We start from the raw sequence: 18,449 nt of genomic DNA, 5'->3' as shown, positions 1-18,449 counted from the left end.
TTAAATAGCAGAATTAGCAACAAGGAGTCAGTAACTTTGGGAAACAACACGGAACGTGAGGTAATACATTAAATCCTCAGTTGAGGGAATACTGGTGTTGTCTGATGTTTAAATTCTCAGAGACCACGGCGGCAGCTGTAAGTGAAGGCCAGGCATTGCCAGACTCAAACTGTATCTCCCAGACATTGAGTATGGGCTCATCAACAAGCATCTTCAGTTACTTGATTTATCTCTACATTTAAACGTTTCAGCTCCATGCCTAACCTATTTATGGAACTATACTCACTACTCTGGTTTATGAGGACATATTGAGAAAGGGTGTCAAGCCAGTGCATTTGATTAGTTTGCTATGACAGCTGTCTAGGTAATCTCTCAAAGGTGCAGCTAACAAATAAAACCAGACTTCTGAAAATTATATCTTATTAATAAAGTAGATGTTGAATTCAGATTTACAAAATTGTGATAAACACAGCTTTACACAAAACAAACTTTCATTCAAATGCCTAACAACACTTTGAGATGAAGAACTCCACAAACAGTATTTAAAAAGCTCTCAGCTTTGTATAGAAGAGGGTTAAATCCTAACTGAAGCCCTTCTGATCGTGAAAAACTCCTTCTGGCTTGTACAAAATCCAATTTGACACCAACCTAAGGGAATGAAAAATAGATGAACTCAAAAGCCAGCAGTCGACTGGAACTAGTTTCTTCTTGTAAACCCTGATGAGGTTTTTATGAGGAAAATGTCTAAGAAACTAATCCATAAACGAGAAGAATTTCTGATAAAACTCTTCATACATAGTTGAGTGAAGCTACTCAAATCTTGTTCTGCTCCTAAGCATTTCATAGTCATTTCCAGCTAGTGGCCAACAGAAGAACTGGACAGAATGTTTAGTGACAAAGTCATCACCTGACTACACTTTGGGCGCTTGTCAATTGAGTCAGACATTTACACCAGTTTCCACTATAGAAAGAAAAAGCTCCAACTTATTAGTTGCTAAAAGCTGTTGGCTACATCAGTGGGCTCAGGAACTGTCACACTGCGAGAGATGAAGGAAGTAGCCACCTCTGGGTTAAGTTCAAGATCTCTCCTGCAGAGAGCTGCAAGTTTTTGGTGATTTCAAGTCTTTTGGAATCAAAACGGGATTTTTATCCCCCCCCCCCCCATATTTGGTCTCCTGTATTTCCCGTTGCAATTACTGTACACTGTCCTTTATTAAGGACACAGTAGGACCCAGCTGAAAGGGCTGTGATACAGCAAAGAGTCCACAATAAAAAAAAAAGGCACACTACTGCACATGTGGCAATTTAGGGCTTGTAGCTTTCACTGGTAGAAATGTAAACTATATACTCACTTTGGATGTCTGATGTCTGGAAGGGAACGATTCAGAGAAATTTTATCACTCACAAAGATATTAAAGCCATTTTCCCTGTATGCCTGGTCCACTTGCTCTGCATCAGTCATTGGATAAGGTTTTCCCTGTTCTCCATTTCCTATAGATAGACAAAAAGTAAACATGCATCATTACTACTAATTGGTGCTTAACTGACTAGAAACTGATCCTTGTATCAAAAGAAGAGCAGTCATCTTAGAGTCCTTTGAAAATTCCTTCATTAGTTTTGTGCTCTATGTCTTATTTAGCACTGGACCAACCATGTCAACCTAACAATTTTATTTGATAAGCTGTTTTGCTACAAATCACTCAGCTGTTCAAATCACAGAAGCTAAAAGTCGTCCTTCAAACACCAGAAAGAGCTGAAGGGGCTGTGGCTGAGTATCTATAGAACGCTTTTTGTTTCCCTGCAGAAGAATACATATGGTTTCAATAGCTCATCACTGTTGTTTTTTTCAGCACAGATGGATATGTATATTTAACAACCGGAGCTCTTGCAAGGGCTCTACCTCCTCTGTACAAGACAAACCAGTATTAAGCTGGGATGTTCAAAATGAGCCCTTCTGTGTGATGCAAGACAAAGTCCAGAACTATGAGATAAAGCGTAATGAAACTTGCAATCCAGAACATTTTTCCGTTATGGATCTCTCAGTTTTGGGAGAGGTACAGGTACACATTTTTGCTAAGTTTTTAAAAATCAACATTGCACCTATGTTAACACCACCAAGATGTCACCAATGTATTTTCACCTCAAAACAGTTATTGTGAAGTTGGGGGAAAAGGTTTTAACTGGGATTAACACACAGTAACTGTTGCATCGTGTGAAGAACACCATGCAACAATCGTGACTCTAAAGTTGAACATGCTGTTCTGCACTCAGCCTACCAAATAAAATCAAACCAATTGCAATCTGTATCAAAACATTTTTATAATAATCTTACATACCTACACGCTCAGAGTCCCTCCTTATAGCTTCTTTGTTATGCCAGTCCTTTTTCCTTTGTCCATCACCAAAGTAAGGGTCTTTCTTTTGTCTCACGTATGATGCCTTTTAAACAAAAGAATGGATATATTAAATACAAAGACGTGAAACCTTTCCTTAAAAGTCTTCCCTTCCTGTCAGATGAGATTGAATATCTTCCTTAAGGTAAGATCATCACAAGCAAGTAGGTTTTAGCCTGAAAGGGGTGAGAGAGGAAGCAAGTTTGCTTGCCTTAGAACACTGCTTTATCTATAGCTGATAAGTAATATTTTTTTCAGGGCACCATCATGTATGCAGAGCAGTATTCTTAATCAGAGAATCTCTCAAAACCTCCCATCTTCATTCTGAAAACACCCAATACATCTTACATCCTATTTAATTAACAAAAAGCTGTAATGAGAGACCTATCGTAAGATCATTATTAATGAGCGCATTCTTATACCTGAATAAAATCAAAATAAGATTTAAAAGGTCATTTATTAAGACTCTCGCTGCTCAACTTAAAAGCAGATTTTGCACAGGGCATGAGTCTGCACTGAACCCAATTAGAGCTCCTCTTTTCATGATGTTACTCTTGAAATTCAAAGGCAATCCATGCTTTGGAAACAAGTTCACAAATGAAAGATGGGGTGAATTCAGGATCAAAAAGACTATGTTGTGAGTAAAGAAAACCATGACACACCTCAAACAATGACATCCCAAAAATCCGAAGTAAAACAAAACAAACCTGAAATATATTTAAGCAGGTTTTGGACTAAAAAAGAGAACATCTGCTCTGCGAATGAGTTTTCAATTATGTTGTAATATGCTAGTCGAACATAATGGAAGTCATTTGTAGCATCATTACTGCAGAAGTAGTTACAAAAAAGAACTTAGAGGTTTTTCCCTTTTAATTCTTCATGACCTGCAGAGAGAACTCCACAGGCTAGAACTTCCTAGAAAGAAACAAAAGAAGCTTTCCTCTTTGGAGGGCAGGAGGTTTAAAGTCTCCCTGACTGAGCACATCAAACCACCACCAAAAAGCACCGGTTGGCATAGTAACCTCACAGGGTTATCAGGCATCTTCGGCATCTGGGACACTGACATCATCTGCTTCACTATTTAAATCACAAACTCTTCATCTTCATGCTTAGATTAACCTTCGGAAAATAGCACATTTGAACATTTTAGTTGTTATTCCAAGGCACTAGACTTCAGCCTGCAGCTCTTCACCTTCCTGCAGTCTGACAGACGAGCGCGGGCGAACCTTGCTGCAAAGGTTCTGCGGATTATCCCCACTGCATCACCCATCTTCCCCAAGAGCCAGCAGGAAGGAAGCCCTGGGTATTAGCTCACAAAACCAGCAGCAAAGCTAGGTTTCAGCTAAGGTGTCAAAGCGAACGTGAGTGGTTGAACACGGATACATGATCTGCTCCGCCTGCTCTGTTACGGCTGGTAACCCTTAGCAAAGTAAATGCATGAAAATCTTGAGTTTTGTTGGTTGTAGTATCATGCCAAAGGGCGAGCAAACCAGTGGTCTAAAAGTAATAGAGCTCAACCTGATTAAAAGTTGGCCTGTGAACTATTAAAATTCTTTTTTTAGCCCCACACATCAGAGATTTTAAATCAATCTAAATCTCTTCAATCACACATCATAAATTATTTACACTCAGCTTCTCAACATTTTGCAGATGGTAACATACCTGGTAGAAACCAAGTTTCATCCATGAAACCAGACACTCAGTTACACATTTCAATTAACTAACACCAATACTCAAAGCATTCCCTCCTTCCTGCTCCCAATTTTATTTTCATTGAAGGTGACCGGACAGACTCTCACGATGGACAGGTCAGTAACACAGCTAGTTCCTGACGGGAACAAGTATTAAGGATCTTCCACTTGTGCCACCTGGAGCTAACAAGGATATTCTCTGAAAAATGTTTGTGATGCAGGAAGATGAAGGGAAAGGAACTCTCAGGGTGGCATGGGAAGAACAGGACCACACCATGGGATGCCATTAAGAGCGGTGAAAACCAGACAACTGCCGGAAAAGGCTCTTTAGTAGGAAAGGTCAGTTACACCCAGAAGAAAAGTCACCACAGCGATTTCTAATTTTTCAGACAACATGCCACCCCCTCCTGATCATCCTCACTAAATAAGGCACAGAGAACACTACTGTTCTGGGAGATTTTTGCCGCTATTTTGCAACATCCCAGCTCTGCCAGGCCTGCTCACTGGCCAGTTTCCTCTCCAGGACACTCCTCTGCCAGCAAGAGTCCTGGAAAGCACTTGCAGACCAGAGCACCTCCTCTCCAGGACGGTGTTGCCAACTTTCCGAGCACTAGGGCTTGCGCACAAGTGTCATACCGGGCACAGGAACAACTGGCAAGTCTGAAACATCAATATTCTAAGTCTCTTTCTGTCCGTTGTTCATAGCGCTCTGGACAGAACAAGCACACCAGGAGACCCATTTACAATGCTGCTACCCCTTCTGCCATCTGCGGTGATTTGACACGTGCAAACTCCTCACCAGCAGTTACTGGAGAAATCCCACCCACCACTGAAGAGAAGAGCATTGTAAGTGTGTCACAGGATTAGGTGTAAAGGGAGGAACACGCAGTGCGACCCCGAGCCTCAAAACACCCACTGTACATGTGGTAACCCTGCACCCTAGGCCAAGCCCCTGAGAAGGGACTGGGGAAGCCAGACACCTCGGAGAAAGAGAGGGAAGAAGAGATCCATGGGCAAAAAGACATCCAGGCTGCCTAACGGGGCACTGGTAAGACTGCTTTGAATTCCACCTCTTCTTGGGACTCAGGCAACCAAAGTTAGAATTGCAGAGGGACTCTCTTTCCCTCCGAACTCTAAACTTGGAGCATCCCTTCAAAGACACCCATCAACTGCTGCACGTATCCGTGTGGATTGCTCTTCTTTTGAAGATTTTGATTATCAGGAGGGATCCTGAGCTGCCCTCCACACCAGCTCTCAGGAGAAGGGAGATGAGTTCACACCAGTATCTCCAGAATCCTCCAGAAGGAAGCCCCACCACTGGGCTATCGGCTGTTTCAGGAGGGGCATCTCATGTCGCTGCAGTTTTACCACCAAAGCAGTCGACGCTCATCAGCACAAGCAGCGACCTAATTGCCATTAAAAAGCAGTTCCAGCCATCCCTGCTCAGGGTGAGCACCCTCAGGCTCTGGACTGGAAACACTCTCACATTTGTGTGCTCAGTATAAGATAACATGAACAGGGAAGTGAATTTTCTGCGCAGCTTCAAGCCATTCTTCAGCGAGGTCATCAATGTGCATTTAAATGCCCTCAGAGCAAAAACAACCTGACGCGAGCAATTTAAACACTGCGATACCGAGTGAAAGCAGGCAGTAGCACGCCATCCTCCAGTGCCATTAAAAAAGGAATAAAAGAAGAAATCACAGAGACTGCCCCACTGTATTATGTACAGAACCCAAATCAGGCAGGCAGACAGTAGAAAGTCTAGTAGATAGATAATTTCTCTCAGTTCTGAATAAATTTACACACAAAACCATCTCTGAGCTGGGCTAAGCTAAACCCTCTCAAGGCCACACATATCAGGAGAAAAACTTGACTGATTTGTAAACTTTAAATTAAGCAAGAGGGGAAACTTGCTTAAGTTACACATTGGTTATTCATACCTTTCCAAACTGCAGTGTCAGACTTTGGAGGCACACAGAGAAAGAGTTATGGATCTTTAAGTCCTGAGGAAGAGGTTCTGTACAGCTCTCAGTCCTGGGGACTTACAAGGTCCAACTTTTCTTCATGTTGGCACTGGTAAAGTAAAACGGGGCCTGTGTAAGCTGTGCTCATAATGTTCCTGCCCCATACAACTAAAGTCAAACGAGATTCACACAAGATAAGCACAACATTAGTCTCCGGTGGATTGACACACCTCTCCAAGTGGCTTTTAAAATCCTGAAGAGCAGACATAGATGCAGATAGTCTCAACAGACATGCTGCATTCTGGAGCTTTTTTGATCTTGGGCACAGAAGTTACATTAGTGAATCCAATTCAGAAATGCTCCATTAAATCTAATTCACCTCGGGTAAACATTAAGAGGTTGGACTATTTCTAACTGCATCCCCTGCAAGGTCCTTATTAAAACGTTGTACCTGAAAAGTCTGCTGTGAGTCACTGACAGGTTCTGTCAACAACGTCTGAACATTAATTTTGAAGTAACTTTCAGTGCTAGAAAATGAGTAACAGTGTTTCTGCTTCACTGACCTTGCCAGCACCCACAGTTCGCCTAGCCTCAAAAGGAAAGGGTAACTGCTGTGGGCTGATGAGCATCGCATTTCTTGTTAAGAATCACACTTCCAAGACCAACTTAATTTCAGCAGGCTATGAGAAAAAATAAAAGAAAGTCAGTGTGAACGATAAAACATTGCCTACCCCATCTCGACTGCAATTTTTATGCTCGTGTCATCACTGTTAGCAGAGAAGTGTGTAAAATTGTGGGTGCTATGCCATCGTAGGCAGGCACATGCTCAAAGTCTCTCTCATTGTGAACACAGGCAGGCTGCTGACATCGATGTTATTTTGGAAGCTCTTTTTTTTTTCCTGTCTTTTTTATTTTTCTGTTGTTTTTTTTTTTTCTTTCTGTTTCTAAAAGATATCTGAGCTCTAGAAATCCAGACATAGCACACAGGGACCAGAATGCTGCTTTTTTTAGTGGTTTCCTTCAGGGATGCTGCATGGGATTCGACTCAATTATGCAAATTACATAACTTGATGATATCCCTTCAACAGACGCTCTAGACTGTGATATCTCAGCCATCTGCAAAGCACAGCAAGTTTCCTAGGACTGACTTTTGCTTTAACTGTTAAACAAGCATCTCATCTGAGAGAAGCTGTCTTATGTGTAATGCTACATTTCACATCAATTTTCACGTTTATCCTAATTCCTCATTTATTTTAACTGCATAGCAGGAGACATAATATCTTTGTCCAAACCTCACCAGCACATTCCTCCCTTATCTGCATTTGAACTGTGGAATACAGTGACCATTGTAAATTATCAGGTAAATTGGCATTCTGGATCTGGATTTCTGTCCCTACAAAACAGGTCAGCAGGGCTACAGCCTTTGCAATTTTCTACTTTGCTCTACCTTAGCTTCTCATTTTGCAAAAATCTTTTAGTTTTTGAAATGGTCAGTTGTGAATAGAAATGCAAAAAGCACATTTCAGAGTATGAAGAGTGCATTATGTTCATCTAGGCAAACTATGTAAGTGCACAGACCATGGAATTTCATCCATTAACTCCTACAGCAAGCCTGTAAGTTCTTATTCAGCTCAAGCACATTTTCTTTTCCTTAAGAACTAGAAGCTGCATACCACTAAGGAGTGATTACTTCTTCAGCAAGATCTTAAACTAATCTCCTGACTATTTCTATCTTTCATTTTTTGAAAACTGAAAATGAATTGAAGTAGAAAGGCATATTAAGCAATACATCGAAAATGGATTTAGACAGATCGCTGTAAATAAGACCCTTCTGTTATCTACCATGCTGTTACTTAACATGCCGCCAAAGCAATTGATCAGCATTCAAATGCCAAATGAACAAAAATGGAATTTTAATTTTTTGTTTAATCACTATTTAGCGTGCCTGGCTCCAGCCAGAATAAAAGGGTGGATGGAAATGTAAGCTACGAGTTTTCTACTCATGAGGAGGAAAAGAAAATAAATTGCTGAAATGCACACGCTAATCATAACTCTGTGCAGATCTCAAACCCAATTCAAACATCTGTTTTGCTGATTTATTATTTTCTTTTAAACCAAGGAGCTACGATCAAGACTCAAGAAGTTATGACCTTTGGCAACTGCGTTAAAAGGGGCATCTGATCCACCCCAGGTCTCTTCATTCATCCCAACACCTCAGCAAGTGTATCTATAGCATTTCTATCCTACAACAAGATGCCAAAGATGACAAAACAATCTGGAAGAACAAAAGGGAAAGGGAGAGCAAATAGAAAACATTGCTCTGTGTGTTAAAGGTAGTTGCAACCTGAAACAGACTCAAGAGCAGGCACTGTGGGTACAGCCTAGTCATCAGGATCTGCGCTATGGCAAAACAGAAATAAGGAACATCGATGGGTGGATTGTCTCTGGTCTACCCAAACCAAGAGTACCCAAGGCGGGGGAGAGAAGACAGGTCTGGCAGAAACCAGGAAGAATCTTTCCTTTCACTGCAGTGAGAAACCCAGGTCTGAATGATTGTGGAACCACCCACACTGTGTGTACATAACCCTTTCATAAGTAAACAGATGTCAAGTCGTATTGCACCACAAAGAAATAAAATTCTTTTTCTGGTTTGTCAGAGATCTACTAGCACGCGTTGAGTAACAAACTGGTGCAACACCTGTGCAGCACAAACAGCCCGTGTCAATTGCGCTGGGCATGAAAACAGCCGAGCATTTCAGATGATCTAATGAAAAATAAAAATACCTCCAGCATCAGCTGGAGATGTTCATCCTAGGTCAGGAAGCCAAACATAACCTTGGTCAATCAAAGCTCATTTACTGGAAGAGAAGGTAGCATACTACTAGAAATAGAAAGCTCCTAAAAGCTGCCATGCAACCCACCCAAGTGTTTTCAAAAGGTTAATTTTTGAAGCTATTTCAGTCCATCAAAAATTTAAAAGCTGCATTAGCATAATCCATACCTTCAGCGTTTCAGGAACTATTAAAAGGCAATGGAGGACTAAATGGCAACATATCACGTGGAATGATTAAGTGCTGTCAAAGACAGAAAAGCCAAGTTCGCCTTCCCAGCTGTGCTGCGACTCAGAGCCAAGCAACAGGTTTGAACCAGACCTAAAACCTTCCTGCACGATGCTACCATTTGGCCATCACGCTGCTCTTTCCCAGCACTAGCAATACTGAAATCCACATGTTCAGATTTGTGTTTTCTTTGAGAAAGTCACACTTGGGGTTATGAAAACTGCCTGCTTCCTTCAGAAAGCCGAACCACAAATAATGCAGACACTTCTGCATCAGTCCTTGCCCCGTGTCAGCTCATGAAACCCCAGCTGGACTAGAACCAGCCAAACAGAGCAGTGCCTATGGACACAGAGCAGAGCCTTTTCCGCAGAACGCCCAGGGACAGCCAGGAGCTGCTTGTAGAGCTATTAAAGAAATATGTTCCTTGCAGAGCGCCAGGCACGCAGCTCCTTGGCCCACAGGACAGTCTTCTGCTTAAGCATTACCCAATTTTAGCTGACACTGTACTTCTTAATGCAGGAAGTTTTTTGTATCAAGTGCTTTGCTTGAATTGAAACTTCCCCCCCAGCCCCTTTAAATTCCTTCAGTTAACAAGTTTTATTCAACCTCAACTGCTGAAAATCCTTAGCAAAGATAAAATGTTATCTATCAGAAAGTCCTGGTTCATCAGCCAATTAAAGTCTAAAGACATCAGCTGAGGACAGCTTGGTCCTCTATCTCTACCAAACACCTTACACTTTGTTCTTCACTTACCTTTAGAAATAGTGTTATGGTCCTTTAGAAATAATATTCAAGTCTTGCAGTGTTTGCTGTTCTAAACTTACTGTTTGACTAATCCAGGCTTCCAAATGCGCAGTGCCCTTCCAAAGTCAGCGCCAAGCACCAAGCAGTAACTCCTTCCCAGGGTTTCAGCCCACCTTGTGATAGCACAGCAGTTGCCGTCTCAGAACCTTTCTTTCAAGCTGTTAAAACCCCAGCTGGCCTAGTTTTAGACTTTAGAACAGGAGTCGTTCATTTCTTTTGCCCACAACTGCTTTCTCACCTTTTCCGTTCCCTAAAGCACTTACAGCCCTTCCCATCTACTGAAATGCTACATTTCCCACAAAGCAGCACGTCTCAGGAATCTGCTCCAAACTGTCAAATAAGTTCCTGCAGGCATTTAGTTGCATCAGAAACTCTCCTCGTTTCCCCCCCTCAAGTGATACGTTACATTTGTTTTGACCTCACTTTCAGATAGAGCAACACATAATAAAACTCCCAAACAAGACATCCCTCCCTGGGCAAGATGGGAAACAACCTGTTACTCTCCCTGCCCGAGGTACAACAGCCCGGAGGGGCTCTCACACCAAAGACATGCCCTAGGAATACGTAGACACAAGTAATCTCTGAACTGCCATTCCAAATGAGACTAAAGACTTCTGACCCCTCCCACCTTCCCTTTCTGCTTTACATGCTTGCTGGAAACTTAAAACTAGGTGAGCTCTCCCAAGGAACTGACATACATGTAAGATTTATTGTGTGGTCCAGAGCTGGTTTTTGACCACAACTCCCAGCAGAAGCTACAAGGATGAAATCCAGGGAGATGTACTTGGTTTCCTACAGCATTTAGTGCTATCTGAAGCTGTCTTAAGTGCAACAAGCCTTGTATTCACAGAAAGAAGAGTGAACAAGCTGGCTTGGAGATCAGTTTGGGAAACGGACACTTGAAGCTGAACCCTCTGCATATATCCAGGCTTCATGTCCCAGGAACAAACAGCACACAAGCTGTGGCCATTTCCTACAAGGACACACTTTGGAGTAGCGTTTCTGAATCCAACTTATTAGTTACATTTACATATTATGCTGCTGATACTTGAATAATCTGCATTAAGTTTTAATAAAAATGTAGGATACAAAACCTATTAATTCCACCATTTCCAAGAATTCCCTGCACTCGAGCTATAAACTTCCAATCAGGTTAAAGAAACATTAAGCCAATCAAAGACCACTCAGATGAACACAACTTCGAAATATTTTTAATACCAGCAGAGAATCAAACCATGTGTCTGTAAACTTGACTTTGTTCAGTTTATAAAAAATTTACAGCATTTGTAACTATTTGAATGATGAAAGGAGAGGACAAATTGTGTTGTTCATGAAATGGAATCTACCTGGATGGGCACTGGGTCCTTGGAAAACCCTGGTATAATTAAATCCTGGTATAAGTTGGTATAACTGGTATTAAGAAACAAAACAAACACACACATAAAAAAAGATATGGCTGCTAATGCTCCAACCATCTCTGAAGCGAGGACAGGACAAAACCCACCTGCTAGACACCCAAAGGGAGAAGTCTAGATCTTTTCCAGAGACACAGAGAAATCAAGTGAAAAAATCACTCAGTGCTGGGAGTTACCAATGTGCAAACTATGCTGGCGGGATGCCTTGTATTTTGTGATAAAGGTACAAGTAAGACAAGAGGCTTCATTATAATGTATTTTCTGAGGTAGGATGAGCAGTTTAGAAACAGTTCTAGCTCGTAACAGTAAGCAGAAGTGATCTGGAGCTTGCCCAGAAAAGCAGGCAGAGCACCATAAGGTATCCGTAAGTCTCCTAGAGCTGCATCAGTCTTTGCAACAGCCAACAGCATAGATAGATATTCACCCTTCTCCATAGAAATTGAGCTGGCGCCCTTATTCAAGGGCAAACTTATTCAAGCAAAATTCAGAATTTTGATGCCCTGGTAAGGAGGTAAAGATTTGTGAGCTTACAGAGCACACTGGCTTGAGAAAGGTTAATACCACTATTCTGAAATGCTCCAAAAAGTTAAAAAACCCCCAGTGTTTACTGCTACTGAAATCCATATTCAACCCACACAAAAGCTATGTAACTGGAATAAGAACCATAATTCCCATTTAGTTGTGCGCCAGGTACTGAGATTTTATATCTTAGGTCAGCAGACAGAGTGCTTCTAAGCAAGCTGCACATCAAGCTTAGAAATTGCTTTTTTCCTAATGACTTTTGAAAGATACTGGGGAAAAAAGTCTGTATTTTAGATTTTCTCTTGAGCTGTTATCCATCAGTAGGATTTACACACAAAATTATAGAAATATCTTCTATCAGAAATTTGAAAGGAGGAACAATCTGACCAGGAGCAATGATATCTGTCAAGAAGTCAGATCCCAAACCAGAGGATGACAAATCCTCCACTAGCAGCGTTCACTAGTTTGTACAGGAAATAATCCCCAGACACGCCCCGCCAGCTCATCTTCCTCAGGGGATCATAGCCCCGGTTTAACAAGAAACTATCCCCTGAAATGTGGCCGGGTGATGCAGGACCCCCCTGCACCTCCCCTGCTGAATAAAGACCCAGGCCAAAAGGATTCGAGGGAGAACTTAAGACGTCAAGACACTTGCAGGTATTATCAGAGAGTCCTTCCCTCGGCTACCTCCTGCAATGAGAACAATACCATGCTCACATAATACTTAAAACATCACCTGAACAAAATAGCACCTGCTGACTCCAATAAAGCAAACAGATTCACAAGCATTTTCCTATTTTATTTTCCACACTCTTCATGCAGTGCCTTCAGTGCTGACACTGCTCGTCTGCTTTCCAGTCACTGGGAAACCAGCAGTGCCTGTAGCAATCACTGTGATAGCTTTGGCTTGGGAAAAATCAAAAGAAATCATTGTTTTCAATTAAACATGTATTATTACTTCAGCTGGTGCTCTGAAGGAGCTCACCTTTTGATTTGCTTCCTGATTCACACTGTCTCAGCACAGCTTTTTATTTTTTTTTAAGCAGCAGTACAGCAAACCCACATTTTTTCTAGTTTTCAGCGACAGAATACCACTGTTTTCCTTTTAGCTATTTTAAGGTTTTTAAAGTAAATTCTCTACCAACTTCCTGGCAGGCTTGATACTTCTTGACAGTGTTACCTTAAACTGAAAACATCAGCACTAAAAAGTAACATTTAACACTCCTTCTTCCCAAGAAGTTAGTTAACTGCTGCCCAGACAACTAGTGTGCTTCACCCAGCAAAAGCAAACGCACAGATTGACTCCAGAATTAATCACGCTCCTCTCAGAATCAGACTTGCTGCTGTTACCCCAGTTACTCAAAAAAAAATCTGAGCCATGCTACCACCAATTTCCCCCTGCTTATGTTGCCAGTTGACTTGATGTACTCATGCTTCACCTGCATCTCCAGATTCCCCTTGTACCGAAGGCAGCACACGGAATTAGCGCCTTTGGCAGTGAGGAGGGGTCCTGCCACAGGCAGTTAGTGTAGGAGACACTTGTATGGTTACGGTGTTTCTATTAGCAGTTGTTTCATGAGGAAGCACGAGCCACTCCTTGAGACCGGGCACAAGCTGCTTTATTCCACTGAGAACAAAAAGCTGAGTCCAAAAATCTAGGCTTCAGTCCTCAGCCTCTTCGAGGAAACCAAGTCACCACTGACGGGTTGCGAAGATGACTTGCAGAACACGCCCGTCACACCACTGAGGACAAAAACCACACCATAAATCATACGGGAAAGGTTATCTCACTCTGTGCACCTTCAAAATAAAATTGCGTTTAAAATAACAGATAGAGACTTCTCGCTGGTTAAAAGCTGAAGTGTCAGTTACGCACAGCCAGCAAGAGAGAGTCTATCATCCTTTCTCCAGCCCTCCCCTCCACAAGGCAAGTGTTGGCAGAAGTCCCTGCAGCGCTAGCGTGTACCATATGTGCCACCTGATCACACTTCCCAGGTTTAATACCTGTCTCCTAGGCAGGCTGCTCAAGAGGTCTGACTACACCATTTGAACATGGCGTGAAACCGCAGACATCACACATCTTTACGTCATCCCAAGGCTTCTAACTGTCCATGCCTCCACTCCTGGCTGAGAAGAGGCTGAAGGCCAGGAAAGGATCAAGTAATCTACACTGAAATGCTAAAGCTAGAGGCTAGATCCTGTGTGGGTACATCAGTGTCTCCTAGAGATGCTCTCCAGTAGAGATCATTTCTTGACGTGGGCAGCCACAAGCTGTAACATGGCAAGGAACTACTCGATTGCCTATAGTGCCAGTGTAGCAACAGGGCACACTAAGCCTGCCAGGGTACAATAGGAGAGAAAACAAGAACTGGTAAAATAAATTCGTTGGGCCTGGGAAGAAGCTGGTTGACAGTCTCAGGGTACCTGTGGAAGACAGATGAGATTTCCAGCAACTGAAAGATAAACATACCCAGGAAACTGAGGAAAAGCAGGGCTGGGGATGTAGATACCAAACTGTTGTGCATGCTTAAAATGTGGCAAATCACTTTTAAGTGTCACCTTAAGCGTGACAAACAGCTACTAACTATGGCAGCGTCAGGATTAAAAAATAAGAAACAAGCAGCTTCTTTCTGGGACAGGTAATAACTGGGCAGACAGGAGACAGACGAGACACATCTCTCCACTCAGTGATGCAAACCCAAGTGTAGTGAGTGTTGTCATTGTTAATATCCAAATTGGAATTCACTCATATCTAATCAAAACTCACACATTTTGATGCAAACATTCAGGTTGTGTCAGAGTGATCTTTGTCAGAATCTTTCTAGACTCTGTAAAATTATCGATTGATTTCAATACTGGAATGAAAAGCACGCTTGTTAAATCTGCTGATGTTACCAGCGAAGTGGAGAACAGGATTAAAATTCAAAAGCGGTCCTGACAACAGAACACCTCATCAAAAAATTTGGAATACAATTCAAAGGGTAAAGAAGGCATTAACTGTACAAACGCATGACTGGAATGACTTGTTTTGCAGCTGTTCAGCAGCTGTTTTATCATCATTTCTGGTTGATGACAGATCACAGACTGTATGAATCTGTGTCCTACTCTGTGAAAAAAAGATGGTTTAATCCTGAGATATTTATAGAAACATCATACACAGACAGATGCTAGATAATGGGTGCTGACTAGGGCAGGGATGACTGGGCAGAAAGGAAGGGCACGTGTAACAGATTGTCCTCACACTTTTCCACACTGCTGCAAAGAAGGAAATGGAAACACATAAAATTAGAATCCTAACACATGAAGTTATGGAAGCGGCTTCTCAACTACATGAGAATTTAAGACGTTCCATCTCGGGCCGAGAGACAATTAGATTTTGAGGAGTCACATTTTGCAACAAGGGTCTTAAGTGGGGCCTCTCTCTTGAAAGTACACTGAAAACATCAAATTCCAGAAATCTTCACTGTCTGCTTTCTGGACAGTGCTATGGCAGCTGAACCATCTCACAAGGATTTAGTAGGAATCACATTAAAATATACCACAATATTTTCTATTTTCCTAGATCTACTCCAGCTCCTGTAGCACAGTAGAACTATACTCCAAAGAAACTGAATTATTTGAAGCATTTACTGTCCTTCAGGGTCATATAAGAGCACAGGAATTAGCCCTATAATAAAATATAAATTCTATTCTCTACAGCACACAGTCTGACCTTGCTAAAACAAAGCTCCATGGGACTGAGAAAAACTGTCATATAGCAGGACCTTCTCTGAAACAGAGACTTTGTAGCTTGTCATACCAGAATAAAGTAGTACCCAATTTGCCTCGAACATGTTATATCTAGAATTTTTATGAGTCTCATTTCATACTGAAAAAATACTGTTTAAGCATGAACAAAAGAAGAAAAAAATCAATTAAGAAATAAAATGTGTGGTTGTACATAATATGCAACAGAGAATGACAAATACCAACTACTCAGATTTGCTTAGGTGTTTTTTCTACCAAGTCTTATTAAACAGGAAAGTAAAAAAAAGAAAGTTCACACTGTGCCAAGACTATTTCAGAGAGCATAGGTCATTAGCAGGTCTTGTTACAGAGCCCCCGAGTATTTCATTGTATGCATCATCTCTCTTGTGCCCTCTGAAAATTTATGGTGCAACACCTTGTGGCAAACACCGTGCTGGCAAAACACTGCCACTGCACAGCTTACCTGCAGCATGCACAAACACTGAGCTCCATTTCACCTCTTGGGAGGAATTTTGAAGGTGAATCTCTGTTCAGTCTTGTATAGTAGTAGCTTAAACTATTGTAAAGCCTTATTTTAATGGGCGCAGGAAGGGAGACATTCTGTATCCTAGATTTTGGATGTTCCCAGTACACAAGAACAGGCAGTATTTAGGCAATGCTTGGATGTTCCATTTAAGATCCACATTCACTGACTTTCAGTACAGACAAGAATAACCCTGCTGACAGGGGTTATGGTAAAGGCTGTTCAGTGCAAGGTGAAGAGAGTACTAAGTCCCACTGCCTCTGAAGAATGACATCCTACAGAAAAGCAGTGGGAAGATCATGGGTGTAACACACAAAATTTTAAAAATGTTTTCAGAGCAGCCTTTGTCATGCTGGATACTTTTTTCCCCACCTCTCCTCTGAAGAAGCACAGATGTTTTGAAAATGAAGTGCTTCATTACTGTGGTGTGTAGAGAGGAAAAGCTCCCTCCATTGTGAAGTTTGACTGGACACTTATATTTAACATTAGCCAGACTTACTAAATTCTTAACTGCAGTGGAATGGCATTTCTTCTGCAAAATGTTCATCCACTTCAAGCCCTGTGGTTTTTAAGCGTTCTGTCAGACATGCACATATCTGTTGAGTGGGGAAGTCACCTTGAAGGTTTAAAGCAAGTTGATACAGCTGGGAATGAAGAGGTGTAATTAGTGATGATGAACTAGTCTTATTACCATAGAAGACTAAAGTTCAAGACTGGATCTGTGTCATAAGAGAAAAAAACAATCTGATTAATTTTGCCAATATCCATTCATTGGAAACAGTTTTTTCATCACCACTCAAGAAAAAAAGCCCTGACCTGATGAGCGAGAGCATTAACCACAGCAGCTAAGGACAGCCAACCCCACCTGAGACCTACTGGCCCTTTAGAACCATCTCCTGATCACAGAAAGCTTTCAGAGACCCCTTTTGCTCATGACAACAGTCTGTTTCACAGACGCTTTTTGCAAAGTCTCTTCAAAACCTTGCCATCACTAGAGTACTAGTAGATAAAAATTCAAGGGTAAGATCATGGGAACGGGGGTTCCCTCCTCTTTCTGCAAGTCAAAAACCAGCTTTCCATTCAAGAATGATTTTGAAGGGACCATGCCCCTCATGTACAGATATAGCAACACAGCCTATTGCAAGTTTTTATCAAAAGTGACAAGCTCAGGGCATGAATATAGCACCATCTTAACACCTTTCAGCAAAAACAAATGTCTAGAAAGTTCTGAATGACCCTGCTCATGAGCTGGACATCACTATGTGCTCCATCTGACCTTACTAATAATCGTTCAAGCTTCACACCTGCTACTGAAGTCTCCGTTGTAAGCAATTATTTGCCTCTGTGCAAAAATGTTAATTTCATGCTCTGTAAACACATCTCCTCGTGAAAGACCAGGCTGCCCATAAAGATTGCTTTTGACAGCCTGGTGACCATCTCCTGCAGCAAATGCCTGAAGCATCTTTCAGCAGGTAGAAACATCTGTTGTCTCCTCTGTAAAGGAGAGGACACATAGGGATGACATGTTTACAGCTGAGACGCACATAATGACCTCTACGAAAAGGAGCTGGAGAGATTCAACGCTTACTTAAGACAGAGTAACGGGAAACTGTAAAATTAAAGATAATAGCAACTGCCTTCAAGTAGCTGTAGTCATTTGCCTTAGCATTTAAGCAACCAACCTGTCGTGGAAGACATCATCTCTGCAGTAGTGCTCTAACGAAAAGGACACATGGAAGAGAAAGGCTATGGTGAGAAAGATGGCTTTTTACGTAACAGTGGAACCGCAAGACAAAGGCTGGCTATGAAGCTTCAGGAAAACAAGCACCACACTGTTTACCAAAACTAGTAGTAACAAGTAGGCAGATTATTTAGCCCAAGTCAGTCACAGCTAAAACCATAAGCAATCTCTCCCCATGAGATCACGCAACACAATACTACGTGGCAAGCTTTTTTTTTGCCGAAGAATGTTAGCCCGAATCCCAAACTAAATCCATACAACAGATACAATTCTCGTCTTGGATGCCGATATACACAAGACTGCTGGGAGACAAGCCACATGTTTTAAGGCAATATAAAAAGGCAACTGCCTTCTGAAAAAGCAAGTAAAATGCTACATGTGAAAGTTACTACCTTTGCTAGAAAGGCAAGAGAATCATAAATATGCCAGGCACTTAATGCTACGAAACAACTCAAGTTTGAAAAATTTTATGCTATTAAGAGAGGAACACCGAATATGAACTCAGATCACTCCATAATTCATACTTAACACATAGATAAGACAGTCTTGGTTTTGCACAGCAAGTTGCCAGAGTGGTCTTTCAGATGCAT

The 18,449-nt window shown here is 41.7% G+C and overlaps 1 protein-coding gene across 1 annotated transcript in view; it reads right to left on the bottom strand.

Annotated features, from left to right (window-relative positions):
• The window catches only part of GALNT10 (polypeptide N-acetylgalactosaminyltransferase 10), a 40,680-nt gene extending 37,017 nt beyond the window's left edge, over positions 1–3,663 (bottom strand). Inside the window, exons 1-3 of the mRNA XM_009866262.1 lie at positions 3,586–3,663; positions 2,337–2,439; positions 1,353–1,491 (exon numbers count right to left, since the gene is read on the bottom strand). Coding sequence (XP_009864564.1) covers positions 1,353–1,491; positions 2,337–2,439; positions 3,586–3,663 — 320 coding nt within the window. The remainder of the gene's footprint in view (positions 1–1,352; positions 1,492–2,336; positions 2,440–3,585) is intronic.
• Between the last annotated feature and the right edge of the window lie 14,786 nt (positions 3,664–18,449).

Source organism: Apaloderma vittatum, unplaced genomic scaffold, assembly GCF_000703405.1.
Source record: "Apaloderma vittatum isolate BGI_N311 unplaced genomic scaffold, ASM70340v1 scaffold11263, whole genome shotgun sequence".
NCBI classification, from domain to species: Eukaryota; Metazoa; Chordata; class Aves; order Trogoniformes; family Trogonidae; genus Apaloderma; species Apaloderma vittatum.
This window is presented reverse-complemented; position numbering and strand designations above follow the sequence as displayed.